This window comes from Cynocephalus volans, chromosome 15, assembly GCF_027409185.1.
Source record: "Cynocephalus volans isolate mCynVol1 chromosome 15, mCynVol1.pri, whole genome shotgun sequence".
Lineage (NCBI taxonomy): Eukaryota > Metazoa > Chordata > Mammalia > Dermoptera > Cynocephalidae > Cynocephalus > Cynocephalus volans.
Genome location: NC_084474.1, coordinates 86,020,610 through 86,043,386, shown reverse-complemented (window position 1 = coordinate 86,043,386; position 22,777 = coordinate 86,020,610). Strand labels below are relative to the sequence as shown.

General features: G+C 44.9%; 1 protein-coding gene across 1 annotated transcript in view; it reads right to left on the bottom strand.

Annotated features, from left to right (window-relative positions):
• TG (thyroglobulin) overlaps nucleotides 1-22,777 on the bottom strand; it is a 241,191-nt gene that overhangs the window by 163,904 nt on the left and 54,510 nt on the right. The window contains exons 23-27 of the mRNA XM_063079279.1: nucleotides 21,204-21,320; nucleotides 17,535-17,650; nucleotides 14,588-14,696; nucleotides 9,328-9,519; nucleotides 1,951-2,118 (exon numbers count right to left, since the gene is read on the bottom strand). Of these exons, the coding sequence (XP_062935349.1) occupies nucleotides 1,951-2,118; nucleotides 9,328-9,519; nucleotides 14,588-14,696; nucleotides 17,535-17,650; nucleotides 21,204-21,320 (702 nt within the window). The remainder of the gene's footprint in view (nucleotides 1-1,950; nucleotides 2,119-9,327; nucleotides 9,520-14,587; nucleotides 14,697-17,534; nucleotides 17,651-21,203; nucleotides 21,321-22,777) is intronic.

Genomic DNA, 22,777 nt, shown 5'->3' with positions numbered 1-22,777 from the left:
CTCTGGGTGTGTTTGTTTGCTTCATGTTGGCTTTTGTTGCCTCGGTTTCTTCAGCTCTAAAATGGGAATAGAATTGTGCCACCCTGGAAGCACTGTGTTGAGGATTCATGAGCAAGGATAAGCCCTGGCCTCGCAGCAGAGCCTGACTCACGCTGTGTGCGGCATGATGCTCTTGTCTCCTTTCATCTCCACAGCCCTGTGGATGGCTACCGTCGTTACTCTCATTTAATAGACAAGTAGTTAGGCCTGAAGAGATGCCCTGACTTACTCGAGGTACACAATGGCTGTCCAAACCCAGGTTAGGACACCACCACGGGCCAGCTCACGACACACAGGCAAGTGAACAATGCCGCGCTGATGGCTCTGCAGGGTAGAGGAACGTGCAGAGCATGTGCCCAGCTCCACAGTGCAGGAAGCAGAAAGATCTGCAGGTAGTCATGGAGGGCTCGTGGAGGAGGTGGCATTGCACCCTCTGCCATTACTTCAGTCACAGGGATGTGGGTCTCGGAAGTCTCCGTGGGAAGCAATAGACAGCTTCTGCCAGCTCTTGGGGGACCATGTCCTATAGCAACAAGAAGTCCCCAGGGGCTCCCCTGATGATGATTCCTTTGATACTCTCATCCCAGGGGCTCAGCCTGTCACAGACTGTGCAGATTTCCACCCCACCCAGCTCAGAGGGCGGCATGAAAGTGTGACGGTGTTTCAAGGTCAGGTGCTGGCAGATAAAGAGAGCCAGCAGAGAGTTGGCAACAGGAGCAGGGTCTGCAGCCTCCCAGTGGAACCAAGGAGGGTTGTACAGCAGGGTCCCTGTTCTCACCAGGCCGTCAGTGCTGGTCAGACTCCACCTTGTCCGGAACACTTGTTAGAACACAGCTTTCTGGGGCCCACCCTGGGGCAAGTGGTGGGGGGAGGCTGTGAATCTGCATTTCTAAGCTGCTCCCACTGCTGCTGACCACAGGAGTAGTACTGGTCTGGCCAGTCTCCAGGTCAGGACAGAGCGGGAACCCACATTTCCCTGATGGGATCTGCTGGGATAGAGAGCCCAGGGCTGAGAAGACAGAAAGATCTGACTGGACGTGGGGCATGTGGCACTAACTGCACTGGTCTGTAAATTGAGGGGGTGGGACAGATGATCCAGAGGTGCCTTCTAGCCCTAACCTTTGTAAAATTCATAAAAAAGAAAAGTTGGAACAGCCTCTGAAAGAAAGGGAAGGAGAAAGATCAATGGTCATTTCTGTTGAGCCCATGTAAGAAGTTCATGCAGTGCAATTAGTACCACTTGGAATGTTTTAACTCACAGGGGGGAAATACGCCCTAGGGGACACTGATTTGGGGACAGACTGCATTTTAGGTTCCAGTTCTTCATCTATCCTTGTATTCACATATATTGCTCGTGACTATGCAGTTCCTCTCACTAAAGGAACAGAGTTCATTTTCCACCCTCTGGCTTCCGGTTTGCCATGTGATTTGCTTTATGCAGGAGAATGAGGCAAAAAGGACAGGTGTCTGGGCCAAGCCTTCACCTTAAGAAGCCTTCCTTGTTCTCCTGGTTCTATCCAGCTTCTGCCACCTACAGGAGAAGAACATGTTCATCCAGAGGAGGCTGAGACTCATGGTGCAGGGCCAGACCACCCCAGCCAAGTAAAGGCAAGATCAGCCAACTACCAGTCAAGCCCTGGGTTCAAGGTGAACCCAGCTGAGAGCAACAGACCTGCCCAGCTGGGCTGTCCTGCCTCTGGTCAACCTGAGGCATTGTGAGCTAAATCCATGCCTCTTGTGGAATGTTGCTGGGATGCTGGGGCTGTTTTCTATGTAGTGCTATTGGTATAGTTTTCTTTTCCAAAGTATAAATTCCTCAGGGAATGGAGAAGGCTCATAAGAAAGTAGCAGAGGGCCTTTCTGGTGGATAGAATAATTTTGAAGGAATATAGATAAGAGGCAGAGACTTACTCTTAATGAACTCCTGGCCTCCCAGACGCAAGGTCACCTGGTGGCTCCCTTGATCATATGTCACACCAGGACATGCAGCATTAGCTTGGGCTTCAGAGGAGTCCATCCAGTCTTTGACATTGCAAAGCAGGACATCGGGGGAGCTCAGCAGCCCACAGATGATGGGACCTGCAGAGTCACAAGAGGGAGAAGAGGTTGGATTGATGGGGAACCACAGGGCCCTTCAGAGACTCACCTCTGTGCCCTGAGAGCCCTACAGATGGGGACAAGTAACAATACCTCAGGGTGGACAGGGACACTGGAACTCAAGAGCCTGGTTTTAAACTGGGGTTAATCCTCTCCAAAAAACCTGCAGTTGTCTTACTGGCAAATTCCCGAAGGGAGGGCCACCACCATGCCTGCTGGGCCTTTCCCCTCCATGAGAACCTATGCTCCATGGGGCCAGCAGCAAAGACAACACCTCTGGTACCCTGGGGAGGAGATTGGCAGAATCCTTAGTCACTTCTTGCACCCCACCCAACAGTGTCTTTCTGAGGCTTCAAGGAATAAACAGTTGCTACTGTTGCAGCTCCTGCTGCTGCTTCATGATTATTGTCTTCTTTGTTCTCTCTCTGTCTCTCTCTGTCTCTCTCTCTCTCTCTGTCTCTCTCTCTCTCTCTCTCTCTCTCACACACACACACACACACACACACACACACACACACACGCACAAAGGAGATCAACCTTGAAGGGACTCAGGAGGAGTATTTGGATTATAAGTAAGGAACCATTAAAAACTAAGACTTGTGTGCCAGTGACACAAACTTCCCTATTAGGAAGTGAGCTCCTCGTCTGTGGATGTGTGCAAGCAGAGGCTGAGAGCCCATATGCCTGGGACGTGTAGAGAGAAATCTGTAATTAGGGGATCACTGGGATATTTCAACTCTGAATTTTTTAAAACTGTCCTAAAGTTATGACTTTATTTAGTATCAGGAAGACCTACTGTCAAGCTAACCGAATTTGATAGTGATTTTACTTGGATCAATTCAAGTAACTTAAACGTTTGAGATGTCTGTTATGTGCCAGCCACTATGTTACATGCCTTAAGTACATTAATTTCCTTAATTCTTATAGATATTTCTATCTTCATTTTACTGATGAGAAAACTGTCTCATATAAGTTAAGTAAATTGCTCAAGTTTACTCAGATCTATAAATAATTTATATCATTTGGATAAATAACCTTTTCCAATTGTATAGTTGTTCAGACTCTCCTGGAAAAAAAAAAAGAAGAAGAAGGAGAAGGAGAAGAAGAAGAAGAGGAGGAGGAGGAGGAGGAGGAAGAGGAGGAGGAGGAGGAGGAGGAGGAGGAGGAGGAGGAGGAGGAGGAGAAGAAGAAGAAGAAGAAGAAGAAGAAGAAGAAGAAGAAGAAGAAGAAGAAGAAGAAGAAGAAGAAGAAGAAGAAGAAGAAGAAGAAGAAGAAAAATACACCATCCCACAATTCCTCCTCCCTTTCTTATCCTAATTTTCTAACTTATGTTCAAGTCCAGATATAGTTTCAAACATTTCTCTCATCCAAATTTCCCCAAAAGAAATGACTCATGGATATCTGGCTTACAAATGTGACATATTATCCTTATCCCTTCCACTGTTCGCTTTTAAACTGCAGTCATTAAAAAACCAGCAGCAGTAGCAGCAGTATCTCTGTATAAAATAATTGTCTTAGAGTCACTCTGCCTGGAAGCAGGCAAGAGAGCAACACCCAGGGTCTTAGGCAGGAGCCAAGGGAAGCCACCCCTTCCACCCAGAAACAGGCAAGAGAGCATGCAGACCACCACAGCCACAGCTTGATGCCATTGCAGTAGCCACAGCCACCATGCAGGCGGCCCCCCAGGCACTTAACTGCATTGACAGGAGGAGAGTCACCAGCAGAGACTGGAAAAAGAAGAGGATGTCTCTCTCTTCAAAGCCCACTCCAGAGTGGCAGAAGAAGCAACTGCTCTGCCAGATGACCAGACATCATTGTAGAGATACTAGAAATATGAAAACCCAAGGAGATATGACACCACCAAAAGAATGCAATAATTCTCAAATACCAGACCCTATGGAGCAAGAAACCCTTGAAATGACTGAAAATGAATTCCAAGCAACAATCTTAAGGAAACTCACTGAAATATGAGAAGATTCAGACAACATAATGAAACAGGGGGAAAAAAATCCAGTATATAAAGGAGGAAATTCACAAAGAGATTAATACCTTAAAAAAGAATGTAGCAGAACTCATGGACTGAAAGATTCACTCAATGAAATATAAAATACACAGAGAGCTTAAGCAGCAGGCTAGAACAAGCAGAAGAAACAATTTCTGATCTTGAAGTTAGTCTTTTTGAAATAACCCAGGCAGACAGAAAAGAAAAAAAAATTTTTTTTTAAATGAAGAAAATCTAAGAAAGCTAGCAGACAACTTTAAGGGCACAAACATTCAAATCATGGGTATTCCAGAAGGGGAGGAGAAAGAAAAAGGCATGGAAAACCTATTAAACAAAATAATAATGGACTTCTGAGGTATAGGAAGAGACACAGACTTTCAGATCCAAGAGACTCAAAGATCCCCAAACAAATTCAACCCCAAAAGATCCTCTTCAAGACACATTACAGTCAAACTGGCAAAGCTCAAAGACAATGAGAAAATCTTAAAAGAATCAAGAGAAGTGTCAAGTCACCTACAAGGGAGCCCCATCAGACTAACAGCAGACTTCTCAACAGAAACTTCACAGGCCAGAAGAAGATGGGAAGATATATTCAAAATACTAAAAGAAAATTACTGCCAGCTAAGAATAGTATACCCAGCAAGGCTATCCTTCAGAAATGAGGGAAAAATAGTGTATTTTCCAGATAAACAAAACTGTAGGAGTTTACCACCACATGAAATCCAGTGCATTGACAGGAGATCCTCAAGGAAGTTTTGCATCTGGAATCTGAAGGGCAATGATCACTACCACAAATACACAAGAATGAACAGGGCCCACTGGTAGAACAGAGATACAAATGAGAAAGAGAAAGAAAATAAATCTTATCACCATAAAAAAACCATGATGACAATGTAATACTGCCATGCTTTGTTTCTGATTTGGGTAATTTCAGTCTTGTCTCTTTTTCCCTTGGTCAGTCTAGATAAGGGTTTGCAAACATTGTTGATCTTTTCAAAGAATCAACTTTTGGTTTTGTTGTTTTTCTCTATTATTTTTTAATTCCCTATTTCATATATTTCTGTTGTAATCTTGTTAATTCCTACTTATATTTGCTTTTGTTTAGTTTGCTCTTTTTCTATTTTCTTAAAGTAGAAGTTTACTTTACTGATTTGAGATTTTTCTTAACTTTAATATAGGTGTTTACAGGTATAAATTTTCCTCTAAGCACTGCATAGTCCGGCATCCTACAAATTTTGATATGTTGTACTTTGATTTTTATCTCAAAGTACTTTCTAACTTTCCTGTGATTTTTCTTTTTATCCATTATTTAGGAGAGTGTAGTTTAATTTCCACAAATTTGTGAATTTTCTAAACTTCCCTGTTATTGTGGCCAGAGAACATGTCTTCTATTATTATTTTCTATGATCTTAGTCTTTTTAAATGTATTAAGACTTGTTTTATGGACAAAAATAAAAATAAAATTTTAATTTTAATTTTAAAAAATGATCTTAGAGGTCATCTAATATAGTGGTTCCCAAACCAGGGTGCTTAGATTGATGATATCAAAATATAGGGAGAGTTTTGAAAATGCTCATTCCTAGGCACCACCCACAGAGTTTATGACTTGGTAGGCATGGGTATGGGTGTAGGGTAGGGGTGGCTGTGATTGGGATCCAGTGTCTGTAAATAGGACAGCAGATGATTCTGGTGCAGAGCCAGAGTCAAGAATCACTATCTAGTTAAACCACCTCATTTTACAGATGAAGAAACTGAGGCACAGAAAGAGAGACTCATTCTTCAGGTGGCTGAGAAATAGTGGAATGGCCAGCAGGCAGTGAGAGCCTTGGCAAGGTGCAGAATGAGGCCCACGGAAGCCATGGGCAGCAATGGAACAGTAAGCACCTGCTGAGATCTTGGAGGAAGTCTGAGCACTGTGGCCTGACCCTCTTGCAAGCCCAAAACAGGATAAGGTAATAACCAAGAGACAGGGTATATCTTTCTTCTGCTCTCAGACCTCGGTAGACAATCCCATGAAGCTTTCTTCTTTAACCAGTGCTAAAGTGCCAGTGAGAACTTGGTGTGACTGAGGGGTGGGGGCCAGCTAGAGGCTAGTGGCCACTTTGCTGATCACATACTCCCAGCTGCAATTACACTCACGTGACCTTAGGCCATGCAAGTCCCTCTGACCCCCACTCCCAAGTAGCCTCAACTAAGATGTAGGTTCAGAAGCCTTCTGATTTCTCACTAACGCCTGTTGATGGAAACAAAGCCATTCACGGGCTGGAGGTTGGAGGTGGCCGGAGGTTGCTAGGAGAGTAGGGTGGGAGGGGAGGGGGAAGAGGAGGGAGAATCTACTAGAAACTTAAATGACTTTTCAGATTGTGGTAAAGGAAGTAGCAGGATTCTTTTCCTGGTCATCAGCAGATCCAGCCAAAGTTTTATGAGTCAAAACCCCAAACCTGCCCATTGGACAGTTCTGAGAAAAATATCTGTCTGATGCTCTATGGGCGCTTCGAAGAGGGTTCAACTTTCAGCATTGAGAGGTGGTCGTTCAGCCCAACATAATTCACAGATCACAGATTAAACCTGGAGAGAAAAGTGATCAAGCTGCTAGCCAGAAATGCCACAGGGCAACAAAAGGGTTTTATGGGCTTCCTGCTCCGTGGAATAAAACAATTCTCATATACATGATCCTAAGGAAAATAAATTAAACCTTTTATGTTGGAAACATGAAAAACCATACAGTCTGGTGCATAATTGAGCACCTGGGAAAATTGTAGTGACCTCAGAAAATACATTTAGTTCAAAGAAGGCATCCTAGATTTGTGTTAAAGTGCTTCTAAATGCAGGGATACATAAATACATATATTTGTGTGTGTATATGTGTGCGTGCATGAATGTGTTTGTGTGTATAACATATTTTTTCCCTATCTAAACATTAACATGAATCCACATTATGTAATTATAGAGCATTAAACCTAGAAGGAATTTTAGGAATCAGTTTATTCTAATCTGGGTTCCTGCCCCACGGCTCCAACCAAACATTCTTATTTTAGCTGCCACTGACCACTCTGAGCTAACCCAGCATTTTTCCGTAATCACCTTGTTTGAAGTCTCAGCAGCATTTAAGACTGCTGACAGCTTCCTTCATCATCCATCCCTCTCTCACCTTGGTTTCTATGCGGTGCTGCTCCATGGGCCGCCTCCTCCCTGTCTAGCCGCTCCTTCTCTGTCTCTTTGCAAATTCCCTGCCCATTATGTAGCTGTTCACCATAATCAGCCCCATCCCCTTTATCTTCTCATTCCATGCCCTCTTCCTAGGGAATCCCGTCCATACCCACAACTTCTGATACCACCTCGATTGCATGATGGAGTTTCATATTGCAGGGTCTGGCAGTGGTAGGGAAGGAGAGAATGGAACAGGAGCCAGAGAGAAGACAGGAGACCCAGGGCTCTGTCATACCATGCTCATTTTGGCTCTCAGAAGGGAGAGGGGCCAAGCACATCAGACGTGCCTCAGAGTTGGGAGCTGGCGGGGGCAGAGGGTGTGGGGAGAATTGGGCTGGTGGAGGTAGAGAACAGGCCGGAAGGAAGGAAGGAGCAAGGTCCCTGGGAAGGTGGAGGCAGTCAGCTCCAGTGCCTGGGAGGCAGGGTTAGTCCTTTTCAGAAGGAGGGACCCTCTTACCTCTGAGCCTGGAGGGAGTAATGTGCAGATGCTGGAGCTGACCACAGGCCTGGTGATCATACATGGTAGGCACTTAACAAATACCTGCTTACTGACAAGCCCAATGTCTCCATTAATATTCTTCAGAACACATGGCATCTCTGCTTCTAGATTAGCTCGGCTCACATGGACACCCACTCTAGGTCAGATTCCCTTTCATCTCTCTCTTATCATCTAAATACTGCTCATCCTGCAAAGCCTGGCCAAGTCTCTCCTTCTCCAGAAAGCCCTTCCTGACCACCCAGTCCCCTTGCTATCTCCCTCCTCCACACTCCAAGGCTTCTACAATTTCTACCCCTATCGGGCACTCCCCATATGCTGCCTTGTCTATCCAGCCTGGTGCCAAGGACTGTTCAAAACACATCCACTCATAACAGCACAAATGAATGAATGAATGAATGAATGAATGAATGAATGAATGAAAGTCATGAACACTGCCTCCCCCATTATACTCTAAACCCTGCTTATCTATTCCTAATGCCCAGCACTTTGGATTGCGCAAATATGTTGATCCATTTAAGTTGATTATTGACTGAATTGCGGGCCATAAAAAGAACAGACTACTTTGATTTTTAAAAAAATCTTTAGAACTCTCCATAAGCTTAATGCAACCAGTCATATCACTGGTTACAGTTTGATGCTGCTAAGATGAAGGTACAGTTGATTCTCATGTGAAACAGTTGTCCCTTCATTACTAAATTAATAGTATACCAGGATGTTCAACATTTTGCACTCATTATCTTTAAAACAAGCAGTCAAATAGGAAGCATCATTATCCACATATTACAGACGACGGAACTGCAACTTAAAGTTCCTTGTTCAAGACTGCACAACCAGAAAGTGACGAAGAAGTGACTAGAACCCAGGTCTGTTACACCAAAGTCCCTTCTCAACCACTAGGCTACACCGCCAACTGCATGGATTTATTTCTATAAACAGAAGTGCATTCCCACTGCTGAGAGACTGTCAGAAATAACAGTCCTATTGCTCACAGGACCTGGCATACAGTAGGTACTCAACAGATAATTGTTGAATAAATAATCATGTGCAATAGAAATGAGCTAAGATTTTTTGACCAATTGTGACCAGTCCAGGCTTCACAGGTGGCAGCAATATGCTGTTGGAGATACACCTTTGGTCAAATCCCAGATCTGTCACTTTGCAAGCTATATGAACATGGGCAAATGATTTAAATTCTCTGAGCCTCAGTTTCTCAGTTTGTAAAACAGAGCTTGCAATACCTCCCCTGAAGATCGCAGTAAGGAATAAACCAATGCTACAATGTGAAGTGGCTAGCACAGGAGGTGACATGGGGAAGGGTCAGGGTTTGTTCTGACTTTGCATATGTGAATATCACCTCTTCGGGTGTGGTTACCTCATGGATCCAACTCCCCAGGCCAGGCTCCAGGTTGTACATCCTTCTTCTGCATCCCTACATGTTCCCTGGCTCTTGTTAAGCCCAAGCCCTCGCTGTCAGCATTACCTCCTTGGACCTGTGTGATGATGAATCCATCGCAGCAGGAATCACGGTCACATGCAAGAAGACAGAAGAGGTAAGCATCAGTCAGATTAGCTCCTGATGCTGAGAACACAATGGGGCTGTACAATCCGGAGAGCACGTTTTGGAAGCCAGTTGGTACAAAGCTTTTCTGACTTTTTGCAGTGAATTCTTGACCTGGGGAAAATGCAGAAAAAAATTTTTAAAAGACTTTGAAACATGGCAGAGTTGAACAGAGTTTACCGATCTTATGACGACAGTTTGTGGAACTAGCTCTGATTGTGCTTGGGGCACAGTGTGGTCCAAGACCAGATGCTCTCTGTGCCACAAAACTTCTGGACCTGCTTGTGTGTGAAGACAGTGGAGCCAGCCAAGGCCATGACCCCAAACCCAGCAGATCTGGACAAATGCCCATCATACCTTCGAGGGTCTATAGGGTATGTGTGGAAAATGGGCACATATTATTTTCATTATTGCCAGCCAATATTTATTGAGCTCTAACTGTATACACAGACACTGCACCACATGCTTTACCTACATTATCTCATTTAATTTTCACTGCCCCGCACTGCCATCCCACGCGTTACTCTAACATAAATTAGTTTGAACACAGGGTAGAAGGGAAGCTCGGCCTCTGTAATGCTGTAGTCACATTGGTCTCTCTATCTAAAACTTTCCCCAGCCTATCACTGCCTGTGGGATTAAAAATTAATCTAGGAATATGGCGTAGACAAATGCAGTGAAGGCAGCAAGCTAAGGGAAACTGAGGATGTTACACAATGCCCACCTACCCCACATCCTCCTCTTGTCTCACACTGGCCCTGGGGCTCTGTCTTCACAGTGATGGCTGCAGTTTTCCCTCAGCTTTGTGCAAAGTGATGGTGGCGGTTTTCCCTTGTCCCCATAACTCAGCAGCCTCAACAAACCTCCTCATCAAGCCCCTTTTACACCTACTGTAGTATTCTTTATTACAAATTCAACATGCCTTTTTTAAAACCGTGCTAGCATTTTAAGTAGGACTATTACTGTTTTTGCCAGTCCTCTGGTTAAAAGTGGCATAGTTTGGATTTTGCCTATCCCTAAGTCTGGTCTTCCCACCAGCCTTGATATTTTTAGAGCATCATTTTGCAAACATGTGATTTTTCAGGGATATAAATATATATTGCAATATAGCCAAAATGTCTTTTCTACTCTTATGCCCATTTTACACTTGAGAAAAGAGAGTCCTAACACATGGATTGTCTTGCCTAGGTTTACACTGCTGGAGCATGGCGGAAGGGACACCACAGCCTATGCTCTTCACCACTCTAACCTGCTGCCCGTCCAGCAGTCCACCAGGTTTTAACTGACCCACGTACTGGAGGTAGTGGACAAGCTTACAGTGTGGACCCTGAGAGCACAGACAAACCTGAGTGCAGATCCTACAGCACCCTTGCTAAGCAAGTTCCTAATTCCTCAGAGCCTCAGCTTCCCCATCTGTACAATGGGGATCATAATATGTAATCCTCATGGATGTTGAGCAGATATATAAAAAAAAAAATACTGTACATAAAAAGGCTGAGCAGTGAGCCTGGCACTTAGCTTATGTTCAGCAGATGTTTTACACGTCTCCAAAGAGCCAGCATCTTCCCTCTCCAAGCATTGGCTCACTCAGCCCCTTCTGCCTGGAACACCCTCTAACTATGCCAGGCAAGGCCCCTGCCCATCCTTCACCAAAGCCCAGCCTTAAGTTAAAAGGTCCCTCCCCAGATTTTTAGTTAGAATTCATCTCTCCCTTCCTTGATCTCTCTCACATTCTGTCTGGGCCTCCAGCTAAAGGCTCTATCATCCATCACCCTGTATCCAAGCTACTTGAGATGGTGCCTGCCTCCCTGCCAGTTTGTGATTCCCTGATGCCTGGAACGGTAGTCACTAGCCATATTTGACTATTTAAATATCAATTTCAATTAATCAAAGTTAAAGTTGCAACAGCCACATTTCAAGTGCTCAGCAGCCACATGTAACTGAGGACTACCATTTGGACAGCACAGACTTACTTATGGACCATGCAGGAAGTTCTACTGGACAGTGTTGCCCTGGAGTCTAGGGCCATGTCTCAGCTTACAGTGGTGTCCTCCACAGAGGGCCACCTACTGAGACCTTTGCATGGTGGGATCCTTCCCATCCTTCAGGTTTCAGTTGCAATGTCTCCTCCTCTGAAGTTCCTTCCTTGACCTTCCTAAGCAGCTCACGTCCACCTTTATCCCACTGTCCTGTTTCATTTTCATCCAAGCACTTATCACCCTCTGAAAGGATCTCACTGCTGGACCAATTCCTTTATACACCCATGATTCTGTCTGTTTTGTTCACAGCTGCACCCACGGTGCCTACAAAGGTGCTTATCATGTTGTGGGTGCTCAGTAGCTATTTACAGGTTGTGCCAATGCTGAGCTGCCCCACACAATGGTCGAGTCCTAGCCAACAGAGCAGGTTGGTAGATCTTTCAGAGTTGGGGGAGGTTCAGCCTTGATGTACTGGGTAGCGAGATGTTTCCTCTGTCTAGACTTCATCTCTGAGATGAGAGATTGGGCCAGACAATCTCTAAGGAGACTTTGGGCATTGACTTCCTTTCATTCTGAAAGATCCCATGGCTCCTCCTCTGTGCTCAAAGCCCACAGACATTAAATGGTGGTAGACAGCGGGATGGTACTGGATGACAGGTCAGGCCACGGGTCTCTGGCCCTTCCATTAGTCCCATCTTCCAGGCTGCTTAAGGTGAGGGATGTGGATGGATGTGATTAACTGCCTATTAGGAGCCAAGGACTGTGTTGGAGACTTTCAGAAACTGTGTTCTTTCCTCCTCAGTTGTGACATATTATCCCCATTTTACAGAAAAGAGACTGAGCTTCTAGTGAAATAAGCATGTCGTTCCTAATCAGGGACAGAGCTGGCAGGAGGGAGGCGGTGGGAGGCTGAAGCCAGGTGCAGCTGGTGCCAACCTCTCTCCTCTTTCCACTACACCAGGAGCCAGAATGGCAGCTTTTGGGCATCTTCCTCTTTAAACAAAAAAGCAAAACAAAACAAAACAAGCAAAACTCAGTTCTGCCCTTGATTTAGTTTGGCAACAAAGAAGATTCCTAATTTCCCTTGCAATCTTACACCAAAGTATAAAATTTTAGGAGAAAAGAAAAGAACTTTTAGATTTTTTTTTCAGGTTTTTTTTTTCTTTTAGTTTTAAACTTTTTAGGAGAAAAGTAAAAACTTTTAGGAGGAAGAAAAAAATAAACTCTTAAAAAGAAATTAGAGTGCATCTTAATAAATGTATATATAAAAGGCCAAGTTATGGTTTTAAAGGACATTTTTGGTAGGGGTTACTTGTTTTATTTTCATTCTGATTTTTAGAAAATAATCCCTATGCTTTGTTATTTTTTAAAATGGATAGTAAAAATAATTGGAATCAACACTAGAGCAGAAATTTTAGTGACTCTGGCCACAGATCAGAGAAACCCAAGCTCCGGCATTCTCCAGCCTCCCAGGCAAATTCCACTAAGTCAGGGTGCAGGCCAAAGAGGACCAGCGAGAAAGCAAATGCAATGCTGCCCCTGCCATGGGCTGAGGGTTGCTACCAGGGTCAGATGAAGCTTTAGTCTCCACTTGCTGCAGGCTGTTTCCGGCACGAGTCTGGAGCTGCTGGAAACCCCAGGCCACCCAGCCTGAGCTACAGACCTAAGAGAAAGTCACCCTCACCCCACTTCATTCCAACCCCAAGTCTCAGTCTAAGTCCCATTTGGCTGTCTTCTGGTCCACAGCCAGCGCCTTGGGCCATCAGGAAACTTCTTAGCAAGAATAAAAATGATCATAGAAATGTGCTACACTTGCTGTTTCCTTTTTTCTTTTTTTCTGGCCTGTACAGGGATCTGAACCCTTGACCTTGGTGTTACAACACTGTGCTCTAACCAACTGAGCTACCTGGCCGGCCTGATACTTCCTGTGTTTACCATGTGCCAAGCACTGCTCTAAGAGCTTCACACGTGTCACCTCATTCCAGCATCCCGATCACTTTGGTACATTTATGACTCCTGTTCTATTAATGAGGACGCTGAAGCCTAGAATGTCCAGGAGAGTGCCCAGGACCACACAGGTAGCACGTGGCAGAGCTGGGGCTCAACCCAGACAGACGGGCTCCAGCGTTGTCACCCTTAAAAGCTGTGGAGGGAAAGCCCGAAGAGCTGGGCTCATGCTCCTGCACCGCTGCCCCTCTTGTGGCTCTGGAGAGGAGGCAGGAGGCAAACACGGCAGAGGAGCATGGGCCACAGGGTCCCGACTCACCGCTTGTCCCCCACATGCTACCAGCAGCCCAAAGTGTTTCCCTGCCCTCGCTCTGTGAAGCCCAGCTTACTAATGAAATGACCTTGGACAACTGTTACTCTCTCAGCTTCCATTTCCTCGTATGTGAAACAGGGATTATGTCCTGCCTTTGTCTTCCTCCAAGGGTTTCTGTGAGGATGACCGGGAGAGTAAGCTGTAGACTAAAATACCATGCTTCTCACTGCTCCATGTATTCCCTGAGCCGGCAGCCTCGGCAGAGGTTCTCAGACACATAGCATCTCGGTCTTGCTCATTTGCTGACTCAGAACCTGCCCTTTGCAAGCCCACGGGGAATGTGCATGCATATCATGTTGGAGAAGGTCCCCCCACACAGGGGAATGGAAGAGGAAGCCCTTGGAGGTCTGCACGGGCTGTGAGGAAAAGGTCCGACAGTGTCCAGAGAAGGTGGAGAAGGAGAAGCCTTAAGAGCCAGAAGGCTCAGGAGGGGCAGTTGCAGGGAGCCCAGAGCCCAGGCCTATGAGGGATGTGCCCCATGTGACAGGCAGCGTCCTGGGCTGGCATGAGGGCACACAATCTGCCTCAGTCGGTTCTGCCTGGATCCTCCACACACTGAGTTTTGTGTCTGCTCTGCAGTTTACTTCCTCACCTGCAGAAGGAGGCTCCCAGCCCCTGCCAGATTGTGATAAGGATCACATCTGATGACACAAATGACAATGATGTGTGAAGCCCTCTGCAGTAGTGGGGGCATCACTATCTGCCTGTGGAGGACATTGTGACAAGCCTGCCAAAGGACAGAGGAGAGGGAAGCTGAGCTTAGTGCATGCAGTGGGGAAGGAGACAGTCTGGTCTCTCCCTAAATGCACCCTGCTGGAACCAGCTCCAAACTTGACCGAGTGAAGACACTGAGTCCCTGAGCCATCAAACATGAACAACGTACCCTTCTTCAAATACACAGCCACAGAGTCTTGATTGCGGTTCCTTACTTTCACCTGGCACCGAAGACTTCCAAAGCTGACAGCCTCCAAGTTTCCCAATGCATCTTGTTCCTGGAGATGGAAAGGGTGTGCATTATCATTCCACAGTGGAACTCAATTGCACAAACATTTGTCGGACTGTAACCAGGGCTAGGCACTGGGGCTGCAAAGACAAATAAGAGAAGATTCCTGCTCATTAGTTTCTCCTGATCTACTGGAGCACACAGGTAAGCAGTAAACTCCAGCCCAGAGTGTTAGCTGCAAAGACATATGTAATTAGAGAGGAGGGAGTAAGTAATTCCATAAAGAAAGGGGAGCTAGAAGAGTTTCCCAGAAAAAGCGAATCTGGGCAAGATTCTGATATGTAAGAGTTTGCCAGATGGAAATAAGAGAAGGGGGATTTTAAGCAGAGAAACAGCAGACACAGAGACCCAGAATTTCATTGGCGTTTTGAGAACTAAACCCAGTGGTCCTGGCACTGTCAGTTATGAGGGAAGAGTGACAGGAGAAGGGAGAGGCAGCAGCCAGCTCCTGGAAGACCTTGTAGGTGCGCAGCTTCTATCCAGCGAGGATCTGGGAGATGGTTCTTAAGCTTGGAAATAGTGAGTTCAGACTTCTAAAGATCTTGTCATTCGCAGTTATCTTTGATCTCCCTGACTTATCTTCAGCAGTCTTGCTGTGTGGGTGAGGTAGGATATATCTGACTATATCAATTTGTATTTTGTTGCCAGAATTTGCTTTCCCCATCAAGGTTGCCAGACTTTGAGTTCCCTGTGGGAATTTTTGGAGGGCAGGGGCTATTTGAAGGAAATAATTCTTCCTGCTTTTTAGAAAGCCCGAACTCACTGAAGAGATGATGGCCTGGTGCTGTGGATTGAATGCCCCCCAAAACTCTTTGAAGCTTAGTCCCCATTGTAACAGTGTTCAGAGGGTGGGAAATCCAATTATGGTATTTGAATGGTGGGGCCTTGAAGAGGTGATTAGGTTTTGAAGACTGTGCCCTTGTGAATAGACTGACCCATTCATGGAGTAATGGGCATGGTTCTGATGGTATCATTCTTATAAAAGTAGGGCAAGGGAGAAGGTTAGCTCTCTCTTGCTCAGCCCATTCTCGCCATGTGACACCCTGCATCGCTGTAGAGAGCCACCACCAAGAACAAGACCCTCACCAGACACACTCTCTGGGCTGTGGACTTCCCTGCCTCTAAAACTGTAAGAAATAAACTATATTTCTTTATAAATTACTCAGTTTCAGGCATTCTGTTATAAGCCACAGAAAATGGACTAATACACCTGGGGAGGGAGGGAAGGGCGGGCCTCGGAGAGCATGAAGTGGGAAGATATTGCTGCAGAACTGGGGAGGACTCAGAGGGGTTCCCAGAACATCAGGAGCCCTCGCCCCTTCTGTAGTCATGCCCTGGAGGAACAGGGGGCAGCAAGATGTCAGATGGACAGCTGGACCTTGGTAGGCTAAACCCATGTGTTGAGGCTCCTGCCTGGTCAAAGAGTCCCCCCCACATCCCAAGCCTGGCCCAGAAGCAGTGGAGCCAGGAAAGCTGAAGGCCATGGGCCTCCGCATGGCCAGTGTGGACCAGTCACTGACGACCACTGACCAAGGACTCCCACGCCCACCCCACGGCATGAAGAGCCCAGGGCCTTGGAGAGGAGCATTAACAAAGTCTGAGATGGAATTTCCCGTTGATGGGGGCATAGTAATATTGACAGCAATGGTGATAATTATAATAATGGTCACTGAGCATGCACTCTGTGGCAGACACTGTTCTGTTAGCTTTTCCATGCGGGACCTTATTCAGTCCTCACAATGACCCTGCGATGCAGGTACCATCATTATCCCCATCTTATATGGAGGGATCTGAGGAACCAAGGGGTTAAACAGCAACAAGCAAGTTGTGCAGCTGGGATTTGGACCCAAGACTCCTCCTTGCCTCTTCCCTATATCTTGTAGCTACAAAGCCAGCTTAAGAGCCCTCAAATTCAGGGATCCACCCTCTATTCCCCTTCCGGGATGTTGCGTACGAATACACTCTCACATACGAGTACACGGGCAAAGGGCACGCAAAGCACTCGTCCTGGTGATGATGCAAAACTGCCTCAACTCCACGGCCCCTGGCTGAGGGAAAGACACGCATCCACAGGGTGGGCTGGCATGCCGCCATGGAAAAGAATAAGGTTAGCTTTAAAATACACGTACAGAGAGATAAATACCATGAGAAAATCACGACAGGAAATAACACATATTAGCACGTAAGCAAACAAAAACCATGCTTATAAATATACAGAAGTTTTCGGGAAGGATCCACAAGAAACCAGAGAGTAAAATGGAGATCTGTGCATGCTTAGGAGTTAGGAAATTAGGAGACAGTAGACTTTTGCTTTTCACTGAATGCCTTTCTATCCTAATCTGATGGTACCACATAGAATTGCCAATATTCTAGCAGTTTTGACTTACAGAAACAGCAGTTTCACATGGTTCTAACAGATATTAAACTTTTTTTTCATTTTAGGCGACAATCATGTTTTACTTCTACAGTGGAAAGGAATGCTGGGGCCTGGGACTCAGGGGGGCAGATAGTATTCAGGGCTCTGGACAATGCCCCCATCGCCACCAGGAACCAAGCTGCCTGATGAGGTAGGCAGTGGGAGGAGGAAGGGGGTGCTCTTCTGGCTAATGTGTCAGGAAAGATCCTGCTCCTGACGTCGGCTGCATCCTGAGCCCATCTCTGGTCTGTTGCAGTTTCCCAAAGGCTCATGGCTTTGAGGAAATGGAGGCAACAGGGGATCAGCTTCCTACAGTCTCATTCTGTCCCCTGATCAGCCTGGTATCAATGAGGAGTGTGTCTGACGTAGAACAGATGAGAGATAGAACCACCACTGGCCGCCACGCCTCACCTGACCAAAAGTTGTGCAGGCGACGTTGTCACTTGTCCATGCATAGAAATCACAGGAGACCTCTGACCCTGTCGTGGACACCGTGAGAAAGCCGCAAGCTTCGTCCTCAGAACAATCTACAAGAACCACGGGACAGTCACCCACCTGGGTCTCTCAGATGATGCTGAGGACAGGACAGACACGGACCCCTACCCCTGTTCCAAGCACACACACACAAATATACCTACATACCTAAATACATACACCCAGACACGCACAAACATACACACACGTGCATACACAAAATACAGACACACGGGAGACATTTATTGAGCTCATACCGTGTCCCACATGCTGTGTGAAGTGCTCTCTGTGTTACTGAATCACTGATCCCTGCCTGACAGAGGAGGAAACTGAAACATAGTTCAGTCCAGTTATGTATCCACGGTCACAACCCCACCAAGTGCTAGATCTAGAATTTAAATCTAAGTAGTCAGACTTCAGCTTGTGGTTACTAAGCTGTATCTGCCTAAATTAAACCTTTTTTACATTTTAATTGCTTCTCTTCTGTAAGAACCCACATCCAAATATCTGTTGAGATCACATCTTTGTTCATGGCTATATTCCCTCAGGGAGCTGATGATGGTCCTATTGGGAGATTTAATGATATAATAAAATCCCCACTTCTTACAAGTGCCCTCTCATGATGGCAGGAGACCACACATTTAATGAGGGCAGGGACCATGGCTGCTACATTCACATTATATGACAGGTATGAAGCATATTGCCCAGCATGCAGGAGATTCTAAAAATGTGTTAAATAAATGAATTAAGTTACAATTATATTTTTTTAAAAATGGGCCATATTCAACTGTGTAATATTCTGAACACTGATAGCAACTAATGATTTATGAGGGATAGGAAGTTCTGGTAGAAAGTGTGAGTTTACTGGAATAAAAAAACAACTTACACTTATAAATTTACCATTACAAAGCACTCTTACATATATTATTCATACTGATTCTTACATTAGGTAAGAGGCAAATTTAGAGATGAGGAAACCCAGGCTAAGACGTGGCAAGGTCATGTGGCTGGCTGGTGGCAGAGCAGTTATTCAGATTCCTCTGCCCTCCAGTCCCTGAGCCCTCCCACTGCATCTTCCCAGCTGAAGGGCAAGGGAAAGCCCCTCGTATCTGGTGACTAAGGTGTTCCCCCTTCTCTAACAGGACATCTCATAAGCTGTGGCTCTCCCAAGATCAAACCTTGGGTGCAAATGTGGTCTTTGGGGGTTTCCAGCATCTCCTGATTTCCATCTCAGCACTAAATGGCTTCAATGCCCTCATTAACTAGGCACTGACTGAGACCAAAATGGTGTCCTTTTACCCACAAACTGCCTGGCCCATTCAGAACCCAAAGAAAATAATTCTTATTGGCTCACTCAGCCCCTGGCCCTGAAGCCCTCCTATCCTCTCAACTGAACTAACTTGATCCTCATTGCAAACAGATCCTGCTTCAGGCTCAGGGACAAATCCAGACAGGAAAACAATAAAAGTTCTGGGTCAGCATAAGAACACAGCACCCTCAACTCCTGTTGGCCAAGTACCGACCTAGAACCAGGGCTCCTGCCATGGCTCTAAGCACACTTCACCTCATGCTCCCACTAAACCACATGTCTCTCCTACTCCCCGCCATGCTGTTTAGTTATCTGGATGACTTGGTTTTCTTACCAGTCTCCTTTCCCTCACCAACAACAGTATCCACCCCTCCCACTGCCATAGTGGCTTATTTTCCTACCTCTTAAATGGCCCTTTGTCCTACCATAAAATCTTTTTGATGCTTGTAATAGGATGAATTGTGTCCCCTGCCCATAATTCATATATTGAAGTTCTAACCCCCAGTATCTAACACAGAATGTGACTGTGTTTGGACACAGGGTGAGTGCAAAATGAGGTCGTATGGTGGGCCCTAATCCAATCTGACTGGTGTTTTTTATCAGAAAAGAGTTTAGGACACAGAGGAACACAGAGGGAAGACCTTGTGAAGACACAGGGAGAAGACACCATCTACAAGCCAAGAAGAGAGGCCTTGGAAGAAAACAACCCTGCCAACACCTTGATCTCAGACTTCCAGCCTTCAGAACTGAGAAAACAAATGTCTGCTGTTGAAACCCCAGTCTGTGGTACTTTGCTACAGCAGCCTGAGCAGACTAGGGTGGATCCCCCTGGATCTACAAATACTGCCTGTCTTGGACTGCCCAATTCTCATTTGGCTGATAGGCACATCTTGAGAGACCTTTCTAACACAACTACCTGTTTTCTCTCACCATAACTTGGATGCCCAGTTTGGCCCATGTAGTGTTGGAGGTTTGGTCCCCCCTGTGCCAGCATTAAAAGGGTGGGACCTTGAAGAGGTAATCAGATTGTAGGATCAGGCCGTAGTGGATGGATTAATAATGGTGGTCGGGGCATGGTTCTGAGAGCTTTAAAAGGAGAGCATGCAAGAGTCTCTCCTCTCTTTCTGTTTCACCATTTTCTGCCATGTGAGTCCCCTGCGTTGCTGTAAAGCCACCACCAAAGAAGATACTCAGCCCTGGACTTCGGACTTATAACCTCTGAAACTGTAAGCAATAAATTTTGTTTTCTTACAAATTATCCAGTTCCAAGAATTTTGTTACAAGCAACAGAAACAGACTAATAACAGCCCAGTTGGCTAAACCATCTCCTGACACTAACAGATGGACCTGTCCTCCCTGCTCGCCCCATTCCCTAAGATTCTGCATCCTCTTTTTCTTTTCATCCCACAAGTTTGCCTTTCTAACTCAAGCTGTGTCACAACATGTCTGCACACACATGGGTACATGCATGACGCTCCTTGTCGAGACAAATAATTGCCATAGTTGACCATCAAGTTTCCTGTCTTGGTGCCAGTTCCTCACATTTACTCTGTTGACCCCTTGGTCCTGTCCCTCCAGTTCCTGTGAATATTGTTCATTCTACAAACATTTTTTTCAGTTCTTACTTCATGCCTTGCTCTGTGTTTGTGATACAAACAATGGGATATGCCTATCATAACCGAAGCGGATATCCAAAACAGATTCATACTCAGTATTAATTACTTAACAACTAAACCACATGTCATTACTGAGGGAGGCATAATGCAATGGTTGACTGTAGGCTTGGACATCCCATCCCTTAGCCTAGGTTTGAATTTAAGTTCTGTCACATACAAGCTCTGTGTCATTGAGTAAGTTACTTAAACTCTCAAAACCTTGTTTTTCTCATCTGTAACTTGGTATAACAATGGCTATTTTATGGGTCATTATAAGATTATGAGATAATCCTTGTAAAGATACACACTCAGTAGCTGTTCATACCACCTCTCTGTTCTCACTGCTGAAATAAACAGATACATATCCTGACCTAGACAAATAGCTCTACACCAGATTAATTTTGTCCATTTCTGCTCCATAACATTCAGCATACTTCTTGGCATATAGCAGATATACTATAAATTCTGCATCAACATTCTGAATTGCCTGTACATTTTAGAAAGCAATTGATTTATGCTGTTTTTGATAAAGCATGTTTTTTCATTATAGTTTGAATATTTTAATTTTATTTGTCTTGACAATATCAGCAGAGCATACTTCTACACCACTCTTCATATGCCCATCTCCCCCTCACCCCTTACCTGCCAAGCACTGCACCAGTGGAGATTCAGAATCAGGAACTTTGGACCTGACCACCACAGGAACATCGCCATTGAAGATCACCTTCGATTCTGGTGCCTTCTCAAATTTCTGCATCACTGAAAGTAAAGCATATTTATGAAATCTGATTCTGAAGGGTATAGAACACCTGCAAAGAAGCTAACAAGTGTTAGGTCATGAAGTCACTTCCCACTTGAAGCCCTTGGTGACATAAATATGCCATGGACAACAATTCCTTTTTAGGGTAGCACCAGCATGACGCCTCATATCTAATACTTCGCCATGTCTCCCTTTTTCTACTTGGCTGTCAAGAAGGAGGGGGAAATTTAATGTTATGCTAGTATTTACAAATCATTTCTTCTCATTGACATTAATTTTTCTATCTAAACTTATATTTCCCTGTCCTTGTCTTTGAGCGCTAATTATGTGATAAAATTATTATATTGAAATTTTTTTTCATTAACTTCGATTCTTTCTGAAATGAGGTATGTCATTTTTAAAAATAGAAATAAGATACGTACATATGTGCTCATGTAAATTTCAAAATGTGTCATGTGGCTCAGGTATTTTTGAGACAGTATTTATTTAAGCAATATATTAACATCTGTTTTTTCAACACACTTGAGCCCCGTTTGGTAGGGAAAACACAGCCACACACTCATGGAACTAGACAAGCAAGGGAACACAATTTCTCAAGGCTAGGGGACTTGGAACTTATTCTTCACCAAGCAAAAAGCCATAGAGGGTAACTCTCAAGGAATGAGATTTATCTTCCAAGCCACAAATGCCCAAGAGTGTCAATATTTTGCAGTGTAACTATCAAAAAACAAGACTTACAAGCCCAAGAGCACATGAGTATCGGTTCTTTGCAGACATAATTATAAACACGTATGTAAGCTCTCATGATCACACACATCCATTGCTTTATAGAAGACACTTGTGCCTGGACTGGTTTTCATCCAGTCAATAAATTCAAGGCCATATAAAGCAATCTTTTCTCGGCTTTCACAATAAGCACAAAAAATATGTTTATTCCTTTTGGGATGGGGTTGGGAGAGAGGAGCATTAATATAATAGAAATGACATGCTTTAAGCCTTCAAAAATTTTGCTGTAGAAAAAAATTTTAATTTTACAAAATGGTCTTTCCACATTGATCACTGAAGTTGCCTCGTTCATGTGCTCTGCTCTTCTCTCAATTCCTTCTCTCATTTTTATTTTGTACTCCTCGGTACCCTCTTTGTAGAGACTGCAAGCTCCTGTCCAGCAAACTCAATGCTATCATCAGCACACTGTTCGTAAGGCACAATTGGTATAGACTTGAAGCTCAAAGCATTTTAGGAGACTAAATAAAATTTGAGAGGTCTTTCAACTTCTAATTAAACTCAGACGAAAATGCAGTAAATTTAGCACTTCAGTAGAGAATCTGCTGGTTTTCAGAAAAAGGACAGCTTGTTGACAAACACCTTCACATTGCAGCATTCTATGCAGAAGTTCATGAACCAAGTTGCCAATGGAATACTAAGTTAGTTTGCAGATTTATACATTGTGTTGGTA